General features: G+C 32.0%; 1 protein-coding gene across 7 annotated transcripts; it reads right to left on the bottom strand.

The window, feature by feature from the left end:
* Positions 1 to 2,335: 2,335 nt before the first annotated feature.
* On the bottom strand, positions 2,336 to 5,910 carry LOC108470689 (cullin-1-like). 7 transcript variants are annotated; one of them, XM_017772108.2, is made up of 8 exons: positions 5,699 to 5,910; positions 5,286 to 5,573; positions 5,066 to 5,199; positions 4,177 to 4,218; positions 3,650 to 3,697; positions 3,217 to 3,246; positions 3,056 to 3,142; positions 2,336 to 2,688 (listed from the first exon to the last, which is right to left on the bottom strand). In XM_017772108.2, exons 3-8 carry the CDS (start codon positions 5,159 to 5,161, stop codon positions 2,560 to 2,562), a joined length of 432 nt encoding a protein of 143 aa, XP_017627597.1. In that variant the 5' UTR covers positions 5,162 to 5,199; positions 5,286 to 5,573; positions 5,699 to 5,910; the 3' UTR covers positions 2,336 to 2,559. The 7 variants fall into 7 exon arrangements, 6 of the variants coding, with proteins under 6 accessions (XP_017627597.1, XP_017627598.1, XP_052876862.1 ...); XR_001869366.2 differs by adding an exon at positions 2,813 to 2,952 and having other exon boundaries at positions 2,492 to 2,688; positions 5,286 to 5,910; XM_017772109.2 differs by having other exon boundaries at positions 5,066 to 5,196; positions 5,286 to 5,910.
* Between the last annotated feature and the right edge of the window lie 18,142 nt (positions 5,911 to 24,052).

The following is a 24,052-nucleotide window of genomic DNA, read 5'->3' as shown; positions in this document are numbered from 1 at the left end:
TGCATATCATGAGCAAACGAAGTGAGTTCGTGAGCTTGTGTTTTCTTAAACCTATGCATTTTGTTTTATTTTAACCTGAGGTGTGTTGGAGGTTAGGTCAGGTGCTAATGAAGAGTCACTTAGGTGGCTAATGTGATGTTCCATAACTTGGGTTCAGCAACCGAACCGAGTATAGGGTGTTACATGAGATGTCGAATGAGTGAGACCGGATAAAATCCTAATTGGAAAGGTTAATGGTTGCTTTAAATAGAGGAAAAATGAAGAAAATGTTATTTTAAATGTGTGACAATGACAAAAAATACAACAACCCAAAAGTGATGCATAAAGGGACAGCACACCACCACAAACGACGACAAGAAATGGATGATTCAGGGGTGGGACAAGAAGCGATTTTGGCAGAAAAAAGAGAGACAATTTTAGAGGCTGAAAATAGCAGTAAGATGGCTATAAAAATAGCACCAAAAATTGACAACAAAAAAGGAAATAAGAGAGGAGAAAAAAAAAGAAGCAAAATGGTACCACCACACAAGGAGGAAAGGACGACAATAGAGGTTTAATGGAAGTAAGGTGGGGTGGCCATGGTGATCATATTAACATATTTTGAATGCTAGAAAAATTGCAGCAAAATAGAAGAAATAGAATAACAGATGGACGACACAACAATGGTGAAAAACACCCTTATTTGGGTGGCACAAAAAATAAAAAATAAAGAAGAAAATAGAGATTTTTTTTAGAGAGAAGAAGGGTTGGACGACAATGGAGGAAAAGTAGAAGGAATAGATTGGAAACCTTAATAAAAAATAACATATATACCTAGGTTAAACTAGGTTGGACAACACACACACATGGGAGTGGGAGAAAATAGAAAAATTAATTAATTTGCAAGGAAAAGGATTCAAACTTGAGTCTCTAAGCTAATTACACTATCTCCTTATTTTCTCATTGCCATTAAGCTAGTGGCTCATTCTTGAAATAAATTTACAAGCTTATAATTGAAAGTCAAAGCGTGACATCTCTTGGTCCACTAACCCAATTTCTTTTAATCTGATTTTTGGGATGTGACTATTTCTTTTTTTCTTCTCGAGAGTAAGAAAATTACTCAAGATTTAGAGATTGGATATGTGATTAGAGATGCTTGCATAAATGTTTGTATCCTTTATGGGAAAGAAATATGAGAATTTTTAATCTTGTCCAACTAATGGTGAATTAAGGTGGAGTGATGACAAAAATGAGAATACAACTACTCAACATAATACTAAGGAAATGGTTGCTAAAAAAAATTATGATATATATTTTTTGTTAACTCCACGCTTGCAAAAATTATGAATGTCATCAAAGATTGCTAAAGAAATGAGATGACATAAACAAAATCCTTGTAGTGATGGATTTGTGGGATATCTAGTAGATTTTTTGCGCCCTTCTTTTGCAACAAGTCCACGTAATGTTCGACATGATTTAGCAAGTGATGGTTTTAACTCGTGCAACAACATGAGCATGTCTTATAGTGTATGTTCAGTTGTATTGATTCATTATAACTTATCACGATGGATGTAAATAAAGATCCCTATTTAGGATGTCACTTACACTGCAGCAAAATTGATTTTTAGCAGCGTTTTTTAAGGAAAGCGCCGCTAAAACTATTAGCGCCGCTATAGATGGCGCCATTAAAGTTTGCGGCGTTTATTTGAAAAAACGCCGCTAAAGATCATGACCTGTAGAGGTGCTTTTCCACAAACGCCGCTAAAGATCAAGACCTTTAGCGACGCTTTTCCTACAAATGCCGCTAAAGATCATGACCTTTAGCGACGCCTTTCCTACAAACACCGCTAAAGACCATGACCTTTAGCGGCGCTTTTCTCAAAACGCCGCTAAAAGTCATGAAATTCAAAAAAAATATTACAAAATATTATAAAAGTCATGAAAATATAAAAATTTAAAATTCATTATCAAATTAAATTTTCTATTAAAATTATTAAAATTTTAACTTTAAAACTAAATAAAAAATTAATGAATTTAAATTTAGAATTTAAAATAATAAATTAATAACACAATTAAAATCCAAAAGTTAGAACTCAAGTTATCTTAAATATTAAAATAAAATAAAAATTTAGAATCAAAACTAAAATAAATAATAAAAATTAGATTAAATATAAAGATATTAATAAAATAAGATATTATAATGAAGTTCCTTAAATGAAATAAAGACTTAATTCCCATGTGAAATATCAACATTGATTATTTAAATTGATTAACTAAGTCAAAATTGCAATTTGTGTTTTTCTTCTTTCAACTCAAATAAAAATAAAATGTTGAAACAAAACAATTAAATAAAAAATTAGAATAATTAGTTGACACGAGATTATTATTAAGTATATGCAAAAGTGCAAGTAGACGATTACAAAATAGGGTGTAGCTTTTGATCAACTAATTATTTGATCCTACTGCAGGTTCTATCTATAATCTGCTTAACTAACATACAAACATAAGACACTCTAATACTTTTTTGCACATAAAATATCTAAAAGTCAACCTGAATTCGGATTCATAGCACATACGGTGTCAACTGCATGTTATAATCCTTATTCGCTGCTGCAATGCCTCCCACAAGCATTCGTAGAGGTAGGAGCTAGTCATTATGTGCCTCCTGCAAATTGTTCTTGGACCGCAATCTAGTGTAGTTGATTTTTCCTGTTCCATTTGCCACCAGTCAAAACATAAAAGAGCTATTGCCACACAAAAGTAATCATCAAAATGATATCCAGAAAAACAATATACAGTTAAATTATGAGAATGCAAAAATACAAAACGATACCGCTGTTCTTAGATCCCACAACATTACTTTCCCATCATAAGATGAAGAAAGTAAATGAAGAGGAGACGTAAATGATTTATAACTTGGCCAGAATCCTGTTGTGAGAACAGTCACTGTCAAATCAATCCCAGGATGTGCAGCTGAGTTTAGATATTAGAACAGTCACTGTCAAATCACCAGGATGTTTTAGATGAAATCATTGAACACGATCCTTATTAAAAATTTAGATATTAAAACACAAACCTTGTGGAAGAGAGTATGGTTTTGAAAACAGTCGGCCACATATGCCATATACTTGTCGTGCAGCTTGATTATTTTCCTTATACAGACCTGATGAGTAGAAGATAATCAACATCCATAGTGATTTCAAGAAAGTCCATAGTTGTAAAAGTTGGGATGTTTACCTGTTCCTGCACAGCCGGAGCATTTGAAGCCTGTGTAAATGAGTGAATATCAGCACTTAGAACCAAAAGGTTAATATTAGAAATAATTAAATTATGCAGATTATCATCTATTCCATCAAAGGTTGGGAAAATCATAGTCTAAAGTAGTTGGTGCATCAAAGGCATATCAAACTTAACAGTTAGGAGAACTGCACAAACACAACAATAATGATGATAAATAAACACCTTTCCAGCTTGAAATGTTTAAATACTACTTTGCACCTATTCTGTTAGTTTAAGAAAAATATTCCACCCCCTCAATAAATTGCTGTCCAAGAAGAACCTTCATGACTTAGTTTAGAAAAGAAAAAAAAAACCAATAAACGTATCCACCATCCAGCAATCATACTTGCTATCATACAAGGACAACAACAAAATTAACATAGTTACTCACAGCATCTTCTGCCTGTTGAACCAAGGCTGTACCTTCAGCAGTAACATGCTGCAACAAGGAAGTACTTTAGGGTTAGTTTTAGGGACATGAGAAAGAAGATCAATTGGTTTGCAGAACAGAGAAAACAAAATATTCAGACCTACTTGAATATGTACCATCTTTTGCAGCTCTGCGAGGTTATTCTGATACTAATTTGTAAAGAATGTTCAGAGACAGAATATTGTTCCAATTTCAAGGCCAAAAAAGTTCAACAAGCGCAGGAGAAGCAGAGATATGTACAACTAGAACATGTGATTAAATGGCAATCAAGCATCATCAGCATCATCAGCATCATCATTTTTTTATTAGATAAATGAAAAGGAGAGAAGGAAAAAAAAAGGACATATCATACATCCATACCAAAATCAACACAATGAAATGCATAGAAAGTGAAATCATGAGCATGGTTTTAAAATAGATAAGACTATTTTTAGAGAACACTCCATGGAGAAAAAAAAAAAGAGTACATAGCAATGAAATACTTACACCTTATCAAAGAGATAAGCCTTTCCATGCCCGCAGTGGAAAGACTGAAACACAGGTTAAGGATGGGGTTAGTATGACTCTATAATGCTGAACAACACAAGATGTAATTTAGACAACAATGAGAAGCATGGCCATGATGAAGAGAAAGATTAGACAGAAAATGCACTTGGTAGCACAAGTGGCTTTGCTCTTAGGCTATGCAAGAAGCCCTCTATGAACATTGGAACCAGTCACTGCATCTACAATAACATTGATGATAATAGTCCCGAAAAAAAGAAGGGTAGGTGATTTTTCAATATATGATACTGATGTAAAACTAAACATGATAGGCAGACATACAACCTACTTATTTTACTCTTCCTTATGTCTCAACTCTTAAATTCCAACTTCACAAATATCAAACACTATCTTAGGCTTAGACAAAAAAATAACCTCCAATTGAACCAGCCATTGTCGATTAAAGAACTGATACATAATCAAAAGAAACAGGAAGCTATGACTTAATATTTTCTAGCACCAATTAAAAGCCTCCGTAGAAAAACAAAAAAGAGGCAGCTAAGGTCAGTCACTCTCCGTAGACAATGACTCGTTCATCCATCAAAGTTGTAAGCATATATTAATCCCTTAATTGCAAAATAAAATAAGGAAATCACATAGAAGGTTGTGCGCAAAAATTGCTGGGGATTCGTATTATCAAAGAGAGACAGTATAACCAGAACTGAAGAGTAATCAATCTGTTTCAGTTAAATCATTATTCCTTAATATTATTTACTACGTTCCATAGCCCAATAAAAGATTAGGGAACCCCAGAATGAAGTAAATAGCATAATAACAATGCATAAATCAATTCGTGGAAGAAGAAAAGAGAGATCAAAGGATTTTGCTAGAAACCTTAGAAATAATGTCGTCAAGGAGAGCCAGATGGGTAAAGCAGTACTTGCAGCTATAAACGCATCCTTCAAGAGTGATCATGAATATCCTTCCCATTTTGTTTTTAGTTTCCAACTATCAATATATTAAACCTTCTAGAAAAAGAGAAAAGAAATAAAATTCAAATAACTGACTAAACAAAATAAAAGCATAGGAAAATGGTATGGATCAAGAAAGATACCAAATATGAAGGGAAAGTAATGGCGGACGTGTCTTCTATAAAATTTAACAGCAAGCGGTTACAGAGAGATCACTTGAGATATGAAAATGGTGATGAAATCGGAATCGAGCCAATCCTTAAATAATAATCTATACAATACCCATCGCAAAATATGAATTTGACGACTTGAGCGCAATTATTATACTCTTATAAAATCAAAATCTTCGTATAATCCCATCCCTGATCTAGTTCAATAGTCTTGCGCTCCATTGTTGTAAAAGCGAAGCTAAGATTTCTTCAGATTAAAATCTGTAAAAGCACATAAACAAAACAATAAAAATCAAACAATCAACAAAACCCTAGCATGAGCATTGGCTCTTTCTTCTCAGCCGAATCTCGACCAAATTTCCTAGAACTCCCCTTTCTACTACTACCTTTGAAGAAATGAAAATGAAAAAGAAGTGTGATTGGTGTACGTGTATTGACTTGTGTTGCTGGAAATGGGAAATTTGGGGGTAAATTTTGAGAGTTATTTGGGGGATTTAGGGCACGACGAAGATGAGAAGAATAGGGAGTAATCAGCGGGTAACAAAAAAGGGAGAAATGGGAAATTTGGGTAACAAATTTTGTGGCATTTTACCTAAAAAACGCCACTATTGTTTAATTTTAATTTTTTTTATATTTTTTTATTTTTCTATTTTTCTTTTAAATTTTTGTGCTGAGATTATCATTTTTAAATTTTTTAATTTTGAATATTAAATTTTTAATTGAAATATAGACTAAAATATTAAATATTAAATATTAAATATTTAAGTTTTTTTATTTTTTTAAATTTTAAATTTTTTGAAGATTTTATAATTTTTAAATTAACATATAAAATACAAGAGGAAACTTTAAGAGAAATAAAATGGAATCGATGAATTAAAAAATACAAAATTTTGATTTAATCCTTTAAAATTATAAAGATATAGGCTATTAAGTGGTGAAATAGCATTTGTACTATTATAAAAGTATAAAATTTAATTCGCCACCCAAAAAAAAATCTAACTTCAAGACTCGCTTTGAATTGTCTTGACAATATTTGCAAGTTTCAAAAGTCACCATCAAGAATTTTATTTTCACTTGGACTAAATTAAAATTGTAACCAAGTTGTCAATGTACCTTCGTTTTCTAAAAGGATCAAGTTATGTTATAGTTCAATTCTTTTTAAAATTTTCAATTTAATCCTACATTTAGGAGTGATACAACAATTTAAGTTCGATAACAAAATTAAAATTAAAACTTTATGATTATAACCAAAATAACAATTAATTTTATATAAACTTTTAAATTAATTTGTATATAAACTTCTAATAAATACATGAGTTAAATAATATCTTTTCAAGCATAGGAGTGTTAAATCTTAAAAAGAAAAAGTAATTCTCTTAACATACTTTAACAAATTGAATACTAAACCACTTAATCAGAAAAGCTAAAATATGAGATAAGTATTTGTACTTTTCAGAAAATTAAAATTTAATCATTATATTTCTATTCTTAAGAATTTAATTCCTCCATGTTTCAAATTTCAATTTAAGTTTAATTGTTAAAATTACTTTTTATTATTATTAAATTAAATACTGGATTTAGGATGTCGAATTTGGGAATGGGTGATAATACTTTAGGGATTTAGGATGAGGAAGAAGGGGGAAATAGAACTGGGGAAAAACGGGGAAAATGTTAAGTGTATCAGCTGTGGGTAAAAAATAAGATAGCTAAACGACGAAGTTTTGAACAAAATAATTTAACATTAACATTGTTTATAACCTAGGGCCACTAAAAATGCACCAATTGCGACGTTTAGGGTTTTAGTGGTTATAGTTTAGGGTTTAAGGCTTGTTAGGGTTTAGGGGTTTACTATTTTAGGGGTTATAGATTAATGTTTTATTTTTTCTTTAGGGTTTAGGATTTTAGGTGTTTATAACTTTTAGTGGCATTTTACCAAAATCGCCGCTAATGCTCTGGTTTTTAGCGGCATTTTACCAAAAGCGCCGCTAATGCTCTGGTCTTTAGCGGCGTTTGAACAAAAAACGCTGCTATTGCTCAGTTTTTAGCGGCGTTTTTGTTAAAACGCCACTATTTCTCTGTGTTTTACAATTTTTGCGGCATTTTTTAATAAAACGCCGCTAAAGCCCTATTTTCCTGTAGTGTTATCATTCTTGGTCCTAAATTTGCTAAAAATAATATTGATGTATTTTTAGAACCGTTGATTGATGAGTTGAAAGAACTATTGGAAAAAGGTGTAGACTTGTGAGGCATTTTCAAAAAGTAACTTTCAGTTACATATAGTTGTTTTATGGAACATAAATGATTTTCAAGCACATGAGATTTATCAGGATAGAGCTCAAAAGGAAAATTAGCTTATCTTGCTTGTAATATGGAGACATCATTTTATAGGCATATGGACATAAAACATGTTATTTAACTCATCGTTGTTGCTCTCAGCTTAGTCATTCATGGAGAAATAACGCTAAATCCTTTTATAGGTAAGAGTGTTTAAGTATCAACTTAAAAAAAAAAATGTCAAGTTTAAGTACTAATTTAAAAAAAAAAGTGTCAAGTTTAAGTATTAAATTGGAAAAAAAGAAGTTTAGGTACCAAATTAAAAAAAATTATCAAATTCAAGTACTAAATATTATATTAAACCTAAATAAAGAAAAGAAAGAAGTTGGAGAGGTGTTAGAGCCTTAGAGGTGAAGGCTTTTATTTAGAGTATATGTCAAATTATGATCATACTCCTCTATTAAATTTAAATTTAAGATTTATTATTTATACTTCAATTTGACATTATGTGGTCCTATATTTTCGTAATATCATTAATTAGTTCAAATAGTTAATAGTCTTACGTATTCGATTAAAATATTGAGACCAAAGTTTTTCTTAAAAATATCTACCAAATTTTTATAGTGAAATAAATGTTTTTTGATGTGTTAGACAGATGCTTTTAAGAAAACTTCACATTATCATTTTAACTAATTAATGTTATTGTAAAATAAGTAATCAAATTATATCAAATTAAAATATAAAAATAAAATTGTAGATGTGAGCATAATAGAAAATAAAAATAGAATTTAATTATTATCTTATACTTGGCAAAATGTAAATTAAACGCGTGTCACGAGAAAAGCCATACAAATAGTATAGATTATTATTTAATTTGAAGCCTCATTGTCATCTTTGGAAGATGAAAAAGGTAATTGAAAACGATAGCTAAGAAAGAAGCATATATATCTTTAAAAAATTAAAATATAATGTATCTATCAACCATCAAGTATCATTGACTGCAATTGGTCTTTTATTTTATTATATGTTCCTTTTATGGGATAAATCGAAATTTGGTTTCCCTCAGATAATTTTATCTAAGATTTGGATAAATTTATTTACCATTTACTTTTGAAATTAACGTCAAATTTGTTATTATGCGATTTTGTAAATTAAAATTAAAATATTAAATAATGTTGTAAATACTTAGAAGTCATTTAATGAATATACCAAGTAACTTTTAATTGCCTATACGGCTTTTAAGTTAAAACCTGGCTAAACCGGATTTAAAGGATTAATAATAAATAATTTTTATTAAATTAAATTATTTTATATTTAATTATTTTATGTAAATAATCTTGCGATCACATTTTTTTTAGTAAATACAACAAGAAAAGGAAATCCTAATTCAATGCGGTCAAATTAGAATCCACCATAAGTAGCTCTCTAATCGAAATTGGGGTTTCTCCAATAGATGAAAACGCAATAGCCCTGGATCTACAATTTTGGTTAAATGATCTGCCACTGTATTTTGCACTCGAGGAATATGTCTGACACGAACCTCCCAAGGTCAAATAAGCATATTATGTATCAGTCTAAGTTCCATCAGCCTGCTATCCGCGACACCACCAGCAAGAATAATCTCAATTAACAAGGCATTGTCACACTCTAACTCCAACTTTTGAAATCTTTTGTCCCATGCTAAACGATGCCTTTCAAGCATCACCATTGCTTCCACTTGAAATAATGTACCATCTCCAATCGTCATTGAGAAACCACATTGCTACACCCGATTAACGTGTCTAATAACGGCTCCAATAGAAGCACGGGCCCTTCAAGAGAGTACAACACCATTAGTATTAAATTTAACATAACCCTCTTCAGGACGCGACCAAGTTGAACCTACTACCTGAGGATGAGAATAAGAAAATTCAGAGTATGTTGATAAAACACTCCACGTCCAACTTGTGCATTTATCCACAATTTCTTAAACACTTTAGTAGCCAACAAATAATGGAAAATAAAGAATGACAAATAATCCAATCATTGATATAGAGATTAACATATTTTAAATTCCATTCCAACCAATCCTCTAAAGGTAGAGAGAAAAAATGTACTTGGATCCAAATTGGCACTAACGTCAACCAAACTGCCCTTGGAAAGGAGTAATCCTTCATCGAATGGATATTAGATTCAACCCCACATCCACATCTCAGGCATCGGTTATCTGTGATCACATTCTAATAATTAGGATAAATAATGCGAAATATATGATAAATTAATTAAAATGCAACAAAACTATAATATGAGAAAAAAAAAAACCACATGAACACATAATTGGTCTAACCTTTTTAAATAACGTGACTTAATCTCTTAAAATAAATCATTTACGTTAGTGTAATAAGTTATAAATCTTAGTTGCAGCTCACTATAACATCTCCTTTTACGTGTACTTTCTTTTTGCAATTTTTGACTGATTTTGTGCAATTCCAATTTCTCAAGCGATGTTGTGTAGAAAATTACGTGGTATTACGAAGGAACCCATATTAACAAACAAGAAGACTCAAATATACTACTGTTGTTATCTTTGCTTTTATATATATATATATATATATATATATATATATATATATTACACTATAATATGTGATTTATATGGGACAGAACTCTAGTGACTCAATCTATTCATTGGAGGAAAATATGCCATAATATGTGATTTATATGTGACTAAATTTGTTCATTAAGGGCGGCATATTTAGTGCAATGTACTGGTAATCAAACTATTTTGGCAGTTTCTACGAAGCTTAGGGAAAATCGTAGTGAGAATGTAATTGTATGAAAGAGACTAATAATTGTGAGTGAGGTCGGACTGCATGCGTAGAATTGAATCCAAACTGTATACATAATTTATTGTGTCCATTATTTATAGTTTTTATTATAAGTATTCTTAAGCCTCACCTCCACAAAACAACTAACTCAATAACTTCAACATTTACAATTTAAATAATGCAGACCAACCCATGAGTGTTTGAATGGATTAATTTGTTCAAAAATATCAATTTTTTGAAGTTACAATTAATTGAACACCTATATCAATATCTTGAATGAAATAAATTATTACAATAATTTAATTCAATTGAAGTTAACTAACTAAATTCAACTTAATTAATTTGCACATAATTTTCATAGAGATGATACTTAAACTTGGCACTCAAAACCTCATTCCTGAGCTTTTGTCAACACAATCAAGAATTCATTAGAAATTTAAATATATCTTTTAGAAATTAAAATCCAAAACTTACCTACTAAATCAAAAATCCCTTAAAATATTGTATTAAATTGGTACTTAATTAAGCCTTTATTGTTAATCAACTCAGTTCCTCCGTTAATAGAATCATGGTTGACCGTTAAAATAAATTCTGAATCAATCGATAGCAACATATGGCTACTTCATGTTTAATTTAATATTTTCTCATAAAAATGATTAAAAACATAAAAATCATTAAAATTATAAAAATAGAAAAAATTATTTACAAATTTAAAATTGATATAAACTTTAAAAATATAATAAATTATAATTTTTCACAAAATTAATAAACAATATTTAAAATTTTGTAAAAACAAATAAAATTCTTAAAACTTATAAAACTTATAAATATATAAATTGATATAAAATTATAAACAATCATAAAAACTTGAACTAGACTAGATCGGTTGGCGGATTGGTTAGATCGAATCATCAAGATTAATTGTTCGGATAAAACCATTAGATCAGTTGACCTAAGAACCGAAAGGTTGAACCCATTTTTTTATTTTTAATATATTTTAATATTTTATTTAATTGAATTGGATGGATGGTCAAACTAGTTGAATCAACAAACCGGTGGTTTGACCAATTCGATCACAAGTTCGATTCGAAAACCTTCGTCAAAATATTTCATATTCACATATACTAATAGTTGGATAATGAAATTTTTGTTTTGATAAGTGTACTAAAAATACTTTATATCATATTGTACTTGAAAATTAGGAGATAAATATTTTTTTAAAAAAATAATTTATCAATAAAATGCAAAAGGTACCACAATAATCGTCTTATTTGTAAAATATCAAGAACATTTTATTCAACATGAAAATGATCCTAACGATCATTAGAATTTTAAGGATTTATATGATTTTTTTTATAAGTTTTAATAAATTTATATTTTTATAATTTATTAGAATTTTTATGAATTTTATAAGTTTTATAATATCTTAAATATATTTTATAATTTTTATAATCTTTATAAGTTTTATAATTTTATAAGTTTATATCAATTCTAGTATTTGACTTATTTTTAATATTTGATAATATTTTATGATTTTTAATGATTTTTCTATAAGTTTTAAAAATTTTTATATATTTTTGTCACACCCCAAAATATAGGGGTTAATTGAAATAATTAATTAAGAAATGAATTAGGTTTAATGGTTAAGTGTTACTCCCCTATCTTAGAAGTCCTAGGTTTAAGCTACCCTCTTCCTTTTTTTTTCTTTTCTTTTTTTTAGCAACCTAGGATAAAAGACACACTAAAATATATACTGTTAGGATTAAAAACTAAATAAGAAATATACCTTAGGCTTAATGGTAAAGAGCTTGCTTCTCTTCCTTGTGAACCTGAGTTTGAGTTGTCTAATCCCCCATAGAGTTTCCAAACCCTAGATATTTAGCCCATCTCTTTCTAATTAAACTTAGATTTTGTTTTTTTTTTAAATTCCAATTAGAATTTAATTTTTAGTAAGTGTCATCCTATACAGAGTTATCGATATCGGAGAAGTTCCTAGTACTAACACAATCACAAACTCAACCTCTTTGACTGGCAGTAACCCTGTTAACTCTTTTGGAAATACATTTGAGAACTCACAAATAGTTGGAATTGATTTTAATTTCAATTCTAAAGCCTTGGAATCAAATATATAAGCTAAATATGCCTCACAACCCTTTCTGACATATTTCTGAGCTGACATAGCTAAAAATTATTAGTTGAACTATTATAACTATCTGATTCAACTCGAACTGTTTCACCGGTCTGACATTTCAGTAAAATTTACTTTCGTCTACAATTCACCACAACATCATGAAAAGTCAACCAATTCATGCCAAGAATCACATCAAACTCATCAAAGGGTAATAATATCAAATCAACTGGAAAGTTGAAATCCCAAATCATTAGAGGATAGTTTCTATGAACTTTATCAAGTAACACATACTAACATAAAGGATTCGTTACTTTGATCACAAATTCAGTTGGCTTATAAGGTATTTTCTTATCTGACACTAAGGTTGTACATATATATGAATGCGTTGACCCCGGGTCAATCAAAGCATTAACATTAGTATCAAAGATAGAAAATGTATTGGTAATCACATAAGGTGTCAAAGCTTCCTCATGAGCTCGAATTGCATAAGCCCTAGGTGGTGCCCAAGCCTCAGATCTAACTATAGAATCTTTCATCCCACTTCGACTATTTCTCGCATTACCACTATTTCGGGGTGGCTTCCCTCTCGTAGTCGTGTTACTAGACCAAGTGTTCTGAGCTTTCTCTCTATCAGATCTTTCAGGGTAGTATCAAAGAAAATGATCATAGAAACCACATTTAAAGCACGATCCATCTCTCAATCTAAACTCTCCAAAATGCCATCTATTGCACTGTTGACATTCAGGTTTATTATTTCGAACACTCCCCACACTTGCTATGGAAGTAGCTTGAGGTCTTAAACTTGAATGTTGCTTTCCTTTATCTCTTCCCGAAAGCTCAATCGCAACTGACGTACGACTGTGAATTCTTTCAATTTCTTCGATGGAATGAAAATGATCTTCCCATAGATTATTTACCAGTGTCATAAGCCTCGAAATCTACCTTTCTTTTAGCTTTACTAAGTTCTTCAGCTTTATGTGCTCGATCCACCAATACCAAAAACAATTTTAATTTCAAAATCCCTACTAACAATTTGATATATTCCTTTAAACCATATTCAAACTGAGTGCACATAACAGCTTCAGTTGGTATACATTCTTGAGCATACTTGCAAAGTTGTATGAATTCTCTATCATATTCTACTACAGATCTGCAACATTGCTTCATTTCTAAAAAAAACTTTTCTTTTCTTGTCAAGATACCGGTGACTAACATATTTCTTTCTGAATTTTGTCTAAAAGAAATCCTAATTCACACGATCCCTGGGTACCACAGCAATCAAAGTATTCCACCACTGATACGCTAAGTCTTTTAATAGAGATACTGCACATTTTAAACAATCAATTGGAGAACAAGACAATTCATCAAAAACCCTCACAGTGTTTTCTAACCAAAACTCAGCTTTTTTAGGGTCGTCTTATGCTATTCCATGAAATTCTTTTGCCTCATACTTACATATTTTATTAACCGGAGGCTTGCTTACACGTACTTGTTCTAGTCCTTGAGAAATAGAGGAGATAGGTTAGGGTACGAGAGATGGTGGATATCGTTGAGCCACAGGGTTCACTCTAACAAACTCAGAGAAAATAGTACCCTAACCTATTCACTGGTAAGATTTTTGGGGAGAAAAATCCCTAAGGGGGGAGAGTTGTAATAGCCTATTTTTGGTCAAATCAGAACAGTGGTTTCGAGACCGCAAATCTAAAGTTAAAATATTTATTTTATTATTATTTTAATTATTTTAGCATGATTGAATGATTGCATGAAAGTTTCGTTCATAAATTTTATCGTTTGATTAGTCAATTTGATAAAAAGGATTAAATTGCGTACAATGTAAAAGTGGAGTTCTATTAGTTAAAGGTATCTAATAGCTATAGAACGTTAAATTTAAGGTCCGTATGTGGTAAATCAACCAATAATTAGATAATGGATGATAATGGCTTGGCATAATTGAAATCTTTAATTAATAATAAGGTTAGTTTAGTAATTTAACAAATAAATGAAAGTTAAATAAAACAAAAAGTTTTAATTGTGTTCATCTTCTTCAAAAGAAAAAAACCAATCGATTTTCTTCAGAAAAATAGGGCTAAGGTTTGACACTCTTATTCCCATCAATTAGGTATGTGTTTTTGATCAGTTTTTAATGATTTCTATGTTTTTGAGATAGTTGCAACTAGGTCTAGCTAGCCCGGGGACTAATTTGCAAAATTTGTTAAAGATTTTGAATGTTTTGATTGATGAATACATGAGTATTTTGATGTTTGATGATAGATTTTGAATGTTTGATGATAGTTATAGAAGTTTTGTTAAGTATTTTTAGTGAAAATGTAAATTAGGGGTTAAATTGTGAAATGTGGAAACTTTATGGTTAAAATGTGAAATAAATAAAACATATGGGCTGATAGGGGCATAATAGTAAATTGGATAGGTTTGGGTTGTGATGAAATTGAATGAATTTTATTTTACGAGCCTAGGGACTAAATTGTAAAAGTGGTGAAACATTAGGGGTAAATGTGTAAATATGCTTAAATGTATGTTTTGGATTAAATTGAATAGAGAGATTATTAAATAAGTTAATTTTGAATATATTTAGATCAAGAAAAGAGAAACTCGGATCTAGATCGGGGGAAAACTAAAGTTATCGGCTAATCGACCTATTTTGTCATTTTCACATCCGAGGTAAGTTCGTATATTATAAGTTTTAATACAAATGTATTTCATATGCTTTGATATTGCATAAATTGTGAATATGAGACTATGAATATATTCGATAGTGATTCAACGACAATTCGACATTTGAAATCCCGGTTGAACCTTAAGAATAGTTTAGGATACTAGTGACATGTCATTAGGGGATACATTGATTTGGCTTCGAGCCATGATATTAGCACTTCAAGTGCAAGTTATACCGATTTGGCTCCGAGCCATGATATCAGTACTGTGGATATAAGCTACCTTGATTTGGCTTCGGGCCATGGTATAGGTATTTATTGTGCGAGACTCTTGAGTATCTGACTTCTATTTCGAATGGTTCAATGGGTAGATGAAAGATGTGATTGAGTATGAGAATGATATGAGATGGTACAGGTACGTACATGATATGTATAAGCTTTGGTTCGAAGAAACTTGTGAAGAATGTGATTAGTATCATAATTGTGTATATGAAAGGTTTGTTAGCTAATATATGCTAAATGTTGATATATATATTCCAAATTGTTGAATTGTAATCTTAAGATTGAGTTGAGTTTATCTTATACGAGATTACTAAGCTTTGTAGCTTACTTTGTTTATTTTTCTTGTGTTTTATAGTGTTATTAAGCTAGCTCAGATTCGGGGATCGTCGGAGATCGCTTCACACTATCCACCTATCACTTGGAACCTTTGAACTTTGGTATTTTGAGTATATGGCATGTATAAGGACTTTGGTCATGTTGGTTATGTTTTGGTAATGATTTTGGCCATTTGAATTGGCTTGTAAATGTATATGTTTTGGTTTGTATAAATAGTCATGAGTAACAGCTTATTTGGAGTTACTTTGGTATGGTTGAATCATGTATTGATATATGTGTTTATGCTTTGTGATATGAGTTATATGATGGTTGTGTGATGCTTGATGGCTATAGGTATTATGGGTATCAAATGGTTGAGTTAAAGATAATGGTATGCTTATGAAATTAGGCTTGATATTGCATATTTGAGTTTAGCCATTTTTGATGATTTAAGGAAGTAAAGTTGTAACATCCAGAAATAGGGCCTAGTCGGAGTAGTGGTTTCGGAACTAAAAATATGACATCAAAATATTTATTCTATGATTATTATGAGGCCTAGAATATGAGAATATGCATGTGTTAAAATTTCATGAAGAAATTCTTTGAGTAAGGTGTCCAATTGGAAATTAGGGACTAAATTGAATAAATTGAAAAGCTTGGATTCTAGAAGCAATTTGTATGAAATTTATTTATATTATAAATTAGAAGGTTTTGGAGAGAAATTTCCCAATTTCTAAGTTTTTGGACAAAAATGGGCTTGCATGGATGAAATTTTAAAGAAAGGCTTAAGGGCATTTTGGTTATTTGGCATTTTAATGAAATAAAATGGGAAAAGCGAACCAAAAATCAGCCATTTTCTCCCTTGTACCAGTTGAAACTCTCAAGCCCTCCATAGCTAGGGTTTCCAAGCTTTTCAAGCTCAATAGTAAGTGCTCCTAAGCCCCGTTTTTAATGTTCTTTGTATTTTTAAAATCCCGGTAGTTTACTCTCTCCATTTCTACCCATATTTCATGCTAGGGTTCATGTTTAAAAATTTACCCATGCATGAGTTGCTTGTATTTTGATGGATTATGGAGGAATATGAAAGTTGGATGTGTGTTAAACATCTTTTCCTAGGTGATTTTCATGAAATACCCTTAAAGGGACCTTTTTGCAAAAGTTGTAAAATGTGTGGTAGAAATGAGAAAATAATGGAAAATGTGGGCTACCATAAGAGGGATAAGTGTTCGGCTAGGTTTGGGCAAGGTAGAAATTGCATGTATTTCATTATACGAGCTTAGGGACTAAATCGTAAAAATGTAAAAGGTTAGGGGCAAAACGGTCATTTGGACCGGGGGTGGAATTTAGAATTGAAAAGCATAATGTAGAGTGTTAATTATTTAATTTTGTTGTTATATACCCCGAGGAACAAACTTCGGAGGTCGATCGAGGAAAACGAAAGGTTTTGAAATAACTAAAACACAGCACCAAAACGAATACCAGGTAAGTTCAGATAACTTAAAGTAAACTCATAATGTGTCTAATTATATGATTTATGAATGTATGATGATTGTATTTTTTGATGGCATGAAATTACATGAATTTCAACTTTGATAATGATATGTTGAAAAATTGTCTCAGTTGAGGTTAAAAAGGGAATTCGATGGATAAACCAAGCTTGACATGTGAAGTGAGATCCTGCATGTGTTGCAGTAAGGATTTAGCTCGGACGGGTAATCCATTGATCTCAATTATTAAAAGGATCTAGCCTGGACGGGTGTTCCTTTGGATGATTGAGCCTCCCGAAGAATATATGTGCAGTACGAATTTAGCCCGGACGGGTAATCCAATTTGGGGTCTGAATTTAGCTTGGACTAGTAATTCAGATCCGAACTTATTAAGGGTGTTTGTCGTTATAAGGGATTTAGCCTAGACTGGTACTCTCAACATCACGTTATGAGTTTACGATACGGGGAATTTAGGCTGGACTGGTAATTCTGCCGTAAGATGTGAGGTTCGTGGGAGTGCATACCTGAAATGATTATCCTTATGAATTGACGGATTATGGATATTCCATCGAGATTTCCTAGAAACTCAACGAGATTAATATGAGATATATGTACAAAATGAGATGTTGAATGATGAGCTCATCTAAGATAAATTACATGATGCTTTGTTATATGACTAACTCTTTGAATGAGTGTATGTGATAGGGAAACCATTTCATGCTTATTGATTTTATTACCCAATTTGGTTGAATGCTAATTACTTGGTAAGTATACTTTCCGATTATTCGAGCTTACTAAGCATGTAATTGCTTACCCCTCTCTTTTCCCCGCTTTTCAGAGCTCAATGACTCCTAAGTATTGGAAGACGGTTGGGAGAACCAGCACACTATCAAATAGATCAGTTTTGGTATAAAGACATTTCTAATTTGTTCCATGGCATGTATAGGGCTTTTGAGTATTTTGTTATATGTGTCATTTGATTTTCCAAATGAAGGCATGTAAAGATATACCTATCTTTTTGTATATGGCCATGAGAATTGGCTTATTTTGAAGTAGGCTATGACCTACAAATCTATCCATGTTTATATTCATATATGATGGTTTGTTTATAATTGGCAATGAGTCACAAGAACGAGCCAATTTTGAATGTGTTAAAATGACATGGAATCCCATAAATACAAGATGGGGAATAACTTATCATGTATGAAACCAATGATATGAGGTTTCCATACAATGAGTTTTCACAAGATCATTTATAAGAATATAATCATGTTTTACTTTGTATTTGGTAATCATTAAGTATAAGTGATGAAAAGGGTGACCAAAGGCTTGGAAATAGCTCCACACGGTTGGACACACGGGCATGTGTCTAGGTCGTGTGTGACACACAGCTTACCCCCATGGGTGTGTGTTATGGCTGTGTGTTCCCTGCACCTAAAATTTTAAGTCAGTGTTGTACACGGGCAGGCCACACTGGTGTGTGTCTTGGCCGTGTGTCCCTAATTGTATGATATGGTTAAAGCCAGTGTTGCACATGGGCTGAGGGCATGGGCGTGTCCCAAGCCACACGGGCGTGTGTGATCACACTGCCTCACCCACATGGGTGTGTGACACTTCAAAGTAAGTAAATTTTCCAAGGTACCCAAAGTTTATCGAATGTTCCCGGTTTTGTCCCGAACTTCCCTTAGGTATGTTTTAGGCTCGAAGGCCTGTGTAAGGGACGAGATGTACATGTTTGAAAAGTTTTAAATATTGGGCAAAATTTAGTGACCCGATTTATATGTTTGTAAGTGTGAGACCCCGGTAACGCCTTGAACCCTATCCCGGCATCAGATACGAGCGAGGGGTGTTACAAAAGTTTGGTGCAATTGGTAGGGTATGTTTTGGTGATTTGTGTATATGTAAAATGGAAGTATGGAATGTGCAGGATTTATGTTTGAATTGGCTGGTTTGGATGATTAGATATGCTATGTGTTGATGATAATTGATGTGGCGTAGGTATATGCAAGTTTGGGTGGCAAAAGTCCACACGGTCAGAGACACGGGTGTGTGTCTCGGCCGTGTGTGACACACGGTTATATTACACAGTCATGTGTTCCCTAGTGTTGAAATTAAAATCAAGTCAGTATGCTCCACAGGACCTCACACATGGGCATGTGACTTGGCTATGTGGCATAAGTCATTATACCCTACAAGTTTGGCACGGCCTAGCACACGGCTTGGCACACAGGCATGTATGGCCATTTTTAGGGCACATGGACGTGTGTGTTGGCCATGTAACCCAAGTTAGGGAGTTATATGGGGTCACACACGGGCTGGGACACAACCATGTGCTCCTATTTCGAATGTCCAATGGGCCTTTGACACAGGCGTGTCTGTTGGCCGTGTGAGACACACGGCCAAGCCACATGGGCGTGTGTCCCCTGTTTTTAAGAAAATTTCCTAAGTGTTCAAAAAGTTTCCAAAGTTATCGATTTAGTTCCGAACCACTCCCAATGTATGTTTAGGGCCTCATAGGCTTGTATTAGGGACGAAATATTTAATTGTGATTGAATTGTTTATGAATTGATTAATTTTATGTGAATTGAATGTTTAAATGTTTTATAAGTCTGGTAATGCTTCATAACCCTATTCTGGTGTTGAATACGGGTGAGGGGTGTTATAGATCAATTAATATCAAAATATTTCAATGATGTCATTTAACAACAATCATTTAAAACTCAACAATACCCTAGCGTACATGTACATTTAGACCTTAAATCGAGCTTTCGAGGCCCTAAAATTAGATTAGAAACAATTCAAGACTAATTTAGAACAAACCAGAAAGTTTGGGAAAAAGGTGAAAAATTTGAAAATGTGGGTCACACGGCCGTGTGACATAGCCCAGGTAGTGTAACAATCGATCAAAGGGACACATGGCCATGTCCCAACCTGTGTCTCAAATAGTGTAACTAACTGAGTAAGGTCACATGGTCGTGTTGCAGATAGTGTAACTCTCTGACTTGTTACACACGGTTGTGTTGTAGGCCATGTAAGACACCAACTTGATACACCAAAATTAACAAGTAACACATGGCCGTGGAGCTAGGCCGTATGTCGTGCGAAAGCATGTGTCCTAGGCCATGTGCTGCATAATTTGGCCTTAAAAACAAGCCATTTTAAGGCCAAAACACATCTAATCAACCGACGAATTTGTACATACATTCAAAAGATCCAAACACCTTTCAAACACTTAAAAACATACCATTTTAAACATCCTACATCATGTAGCCAATATCTCATTCAAAGGCACCACATTTATACCAAAACATCATTAACTAAAACAAATCAATGTGTAGTTATATTTCAAACACAAAACATAGTCACTTTATCTCCCTAATGACATCAATTATAACCATTCAGTTTTCATCACAAACATACCAGAAGTACCATATATTACAAGTACCTAAAGTGACCAAAGTACATCAATTTGCCAAAGCACTAAAAGCCCATCAAACATGATATATACTCCAAAAGAATAATCATACAAAAATGATCATTAACACATTCAATAACTACCATTACAAAAGGTCGTATACATGTCATTAATAACCTTGGCCAAAATAACTCAAAATCTACCGAAATGGTTGCTGGATAGTGTGATAGATCTCCAACTAGCTTCCAACTGATCGAGTTTCCGATAATCTACAAAACAAAGGAAAGTAACTACATAAGCAACTAGTGCTTAGTAAGCTAGTATAAACTCAAACATAACTTACCATTCTTAAGCACAAGTTATAAAATAAGCATAACATCATTACCAAGACCATATGCTTAGTAAAATCCTATATTAGCACCATCAAACACACAAGTTAGTAAGTTCATACATGATACATATATAATCAACCATACCATAAGTAGATTTTCATGTACACATCACTTATCATATTAACCTTTTTATAAGATTATGAATCAATATCCAAATATATACATGCCTTGCCATTGACCTTTGCTTACCCCGTTGAGCCATCTAGAATTACATTGGATACTCAGGAATGCTTACACATAGTGTGCCTTTCCATATAACCGTAACCTTTTCTTTTCAATAATGCTCACACGAGCTATGGAATAGGTCTACTCGCATGAGTTGTGGGTCAAAATGTTAGCTACACGATGCTGCTTACACAAGCTGTGGAGAATCTGCAACAAATGCAGTACCTCAACTATCGGTAGGACATTCAAGACCAACACCCGAAACATGAAATCCTTAAGGGCATGTCATTCGTATCCTAAGAATTCTTAAGGTTCAAACGGGATTATTTATTCGTCAATTTCTCAAAGCATCGATATATATATATATGCAAGTTCATTTATAACTAACACGATATAGTAGATAATCAATTTAACTATCATTAATACTATTATAATCCATACGAACTTACCTCGATAACTATAGTTGTAGAAGTAGAGTTGGAGACTAATCCAAAGCTTTCGCCTTTCCTCGATTAAAGTGCGATTGTTATTTATCTTGATCTAAATAAATAGTTTCGTTCAATTCAGTACTTCAATTAACCTCAAGCATTCAATACAATCTATAATTCATATTTATGTAAAATTATGAAATTACCCCAAATATTTTATCTTTTCACAATTTAGTCCTTAAGCTCATAACTTGAATTTTAACCATTTTAACCTAAATCCATGTTAACCAATTCTAAAAGGGACGTTGTAATAGCCCATAATTACAAACATTTCACACTAAACCCCATGGATTTACACTTTTAACAATTTAATCCCTAATCTCAAATTCATCAAAAACCACTTGACAAAACTTGTTTAACAACTAAGATTGATAATCTATCAAATAACATAAAAAAACATTCAAAATCAATCATGGAATTTTGTAATTTAACCCACAGGCTAGCTAGATTAAGCTAATATGAGCTCAGAAACATAAAAATCACTAAAAACGGGACTTGAAAACCTACCATGCACAAGACTAAAGTGATTGAATGCTCCAAGCTCCCCTTCTAATGGTGATTTCTGCATTAACAAAGTGAAATGAGAAAGATGATAGCTAGTTCTCTTATGTTTAAGCATTTATTTATTAAATTACCATTTTACCCTTAGGTAATAACTTATAAAATAACAAAATCCTACCCATAATTGTCCACTAACTTTAACACTGGTATAACTACTATATAGATCCATTAGTTTACCTTTCCAAAGCCATTTAGTCTTTTTAACTAATAGAAACCCACTTTTGAAACCTTTACGATTTAGTCCTTTTTACCTAATTAACTATTTAAACTCTAAAATTTCTTAACGAAAATTTAATATGACCCTAATATAATCCTATAGACTTTAAATAAATAATAAAATATTTATTCACTCATCAGAATCATGGTTTTGAAACTACTATTTCTAGCACCACTGAAAACAGGATGTTACAAACTAATATTGTTAAACTAAATACATGTTAAGTATGTCTATTGTTACTGCTGAACCGTATACGTGTTAAGAATGTGTAATTCTACAATTGAACTGAATACATGTTAAACATGACTACTATTTTACATGATACTATTGCAAGCATGTCATACTGCATTGCATAGGTGGGACAATTATAAGAAGGAAGTATTGGTAGTTTAATAATCTGCAACACTGGTGGTTCATCCACAAATTATTGGCATCTTTTCTACAAACTTTTTAAATTGAAAATACTGGTGGTTCATCCATTTTTTTACTACTGGCAGTTTATCTGCAAATACTAGTGGTTCATTCATAATTTTTACTACTGGTAGTTTATCTGCAAATACTGGTGATTCATCCACAAACTTGAGTGTTATGGTTGGAAAAGTTTCGGGGAACTCTTATTGAGGAGTGTAGTGGAGTATGGGTAAGAGCCTTCCTGTTGTTTGAACATTGCATTCTGCTATGTTATATGATTACAATTTTTTTGGCTACTGTTATTTTGTATGTTTTGTTATTCTTCTGCACTAGTTTACTTGTGATTGGACTCACACTGAGCTTCTTAAGCTCACTCTACCTTAATTTCCATCTTTATAGATAACCCACCAGGTTAGGACGCGGATTCGACATCTAAAAGGTCTCGACTCATAATGTTTTATTATTATTAAAGTATCTTAGATTTATTATCTGTATTTTATGTTATCCAGATATTGTATTGCTTTATTTTTTTTTTAAAACTATGGAATGAGACTTAGGTTTTGGGATTATATAACATGCATGACATTTAATTTGATTATTAGATGTTGAAATATCGTTTTTTATTAAAACTATGTTAGATATCACATTTTCATTGCATGACTAAGAGAATGAGGTTTGAAAACATATATATTGAAAATCACTTTTTGCAAAGCAAACATTAAGATCAACCAGTTTTTGGGACTAAATTATAATCCTTTAGAAAGACATTAATTTTACTTTGGAAAGTAAAGCAAATGATTCAATCAACAGTTTTCGAACTCTGTCAGTTCTGCTAGGCCATTTTGGCGGTTAATGTAGCATCCTGAAGTTGGGCTTAACATCTAGATCGGGTTAGGGAGGTTATATTTGGTGGTATTAGAGCCATAAGTTTCTAAAACTCAGACTATGAAAATTTGAATAAGTCTGCATGCATGTCATAAAATGGGGTATTTTGGGAAAAACCCTGCCACAATATTTTGAAAAGTTGATTTTTTACAAGAAATTTAATCCGAGACTTTGGCATCGGTCCTACTTTAGTTAATGTTACTTTTGAAACTTTAGGTAAACTATAATCTTTATATTG

This window comes from Gossypium arboreum, chromosome 11 (genome assembly GCF_025698485.1).
Source record: "Gossypium arboreum isolate Shixiya-1 chromosome 11, ASM2569848v2, whole genome shotgun sequence".
In the NCBI taxonomy this organism is placed as follows: domain Eukaryota; kingdom Viridiplantae; phylum Streptophyta; class Magnoliopsida; order Malvales; family Malvaceae; genus Gossypium; species Gossypium arboreum.
Note: the sequence above shows the minus strand (reverse complement) of the source record. Positions and strands in the feature narration are given on the sequence as shown.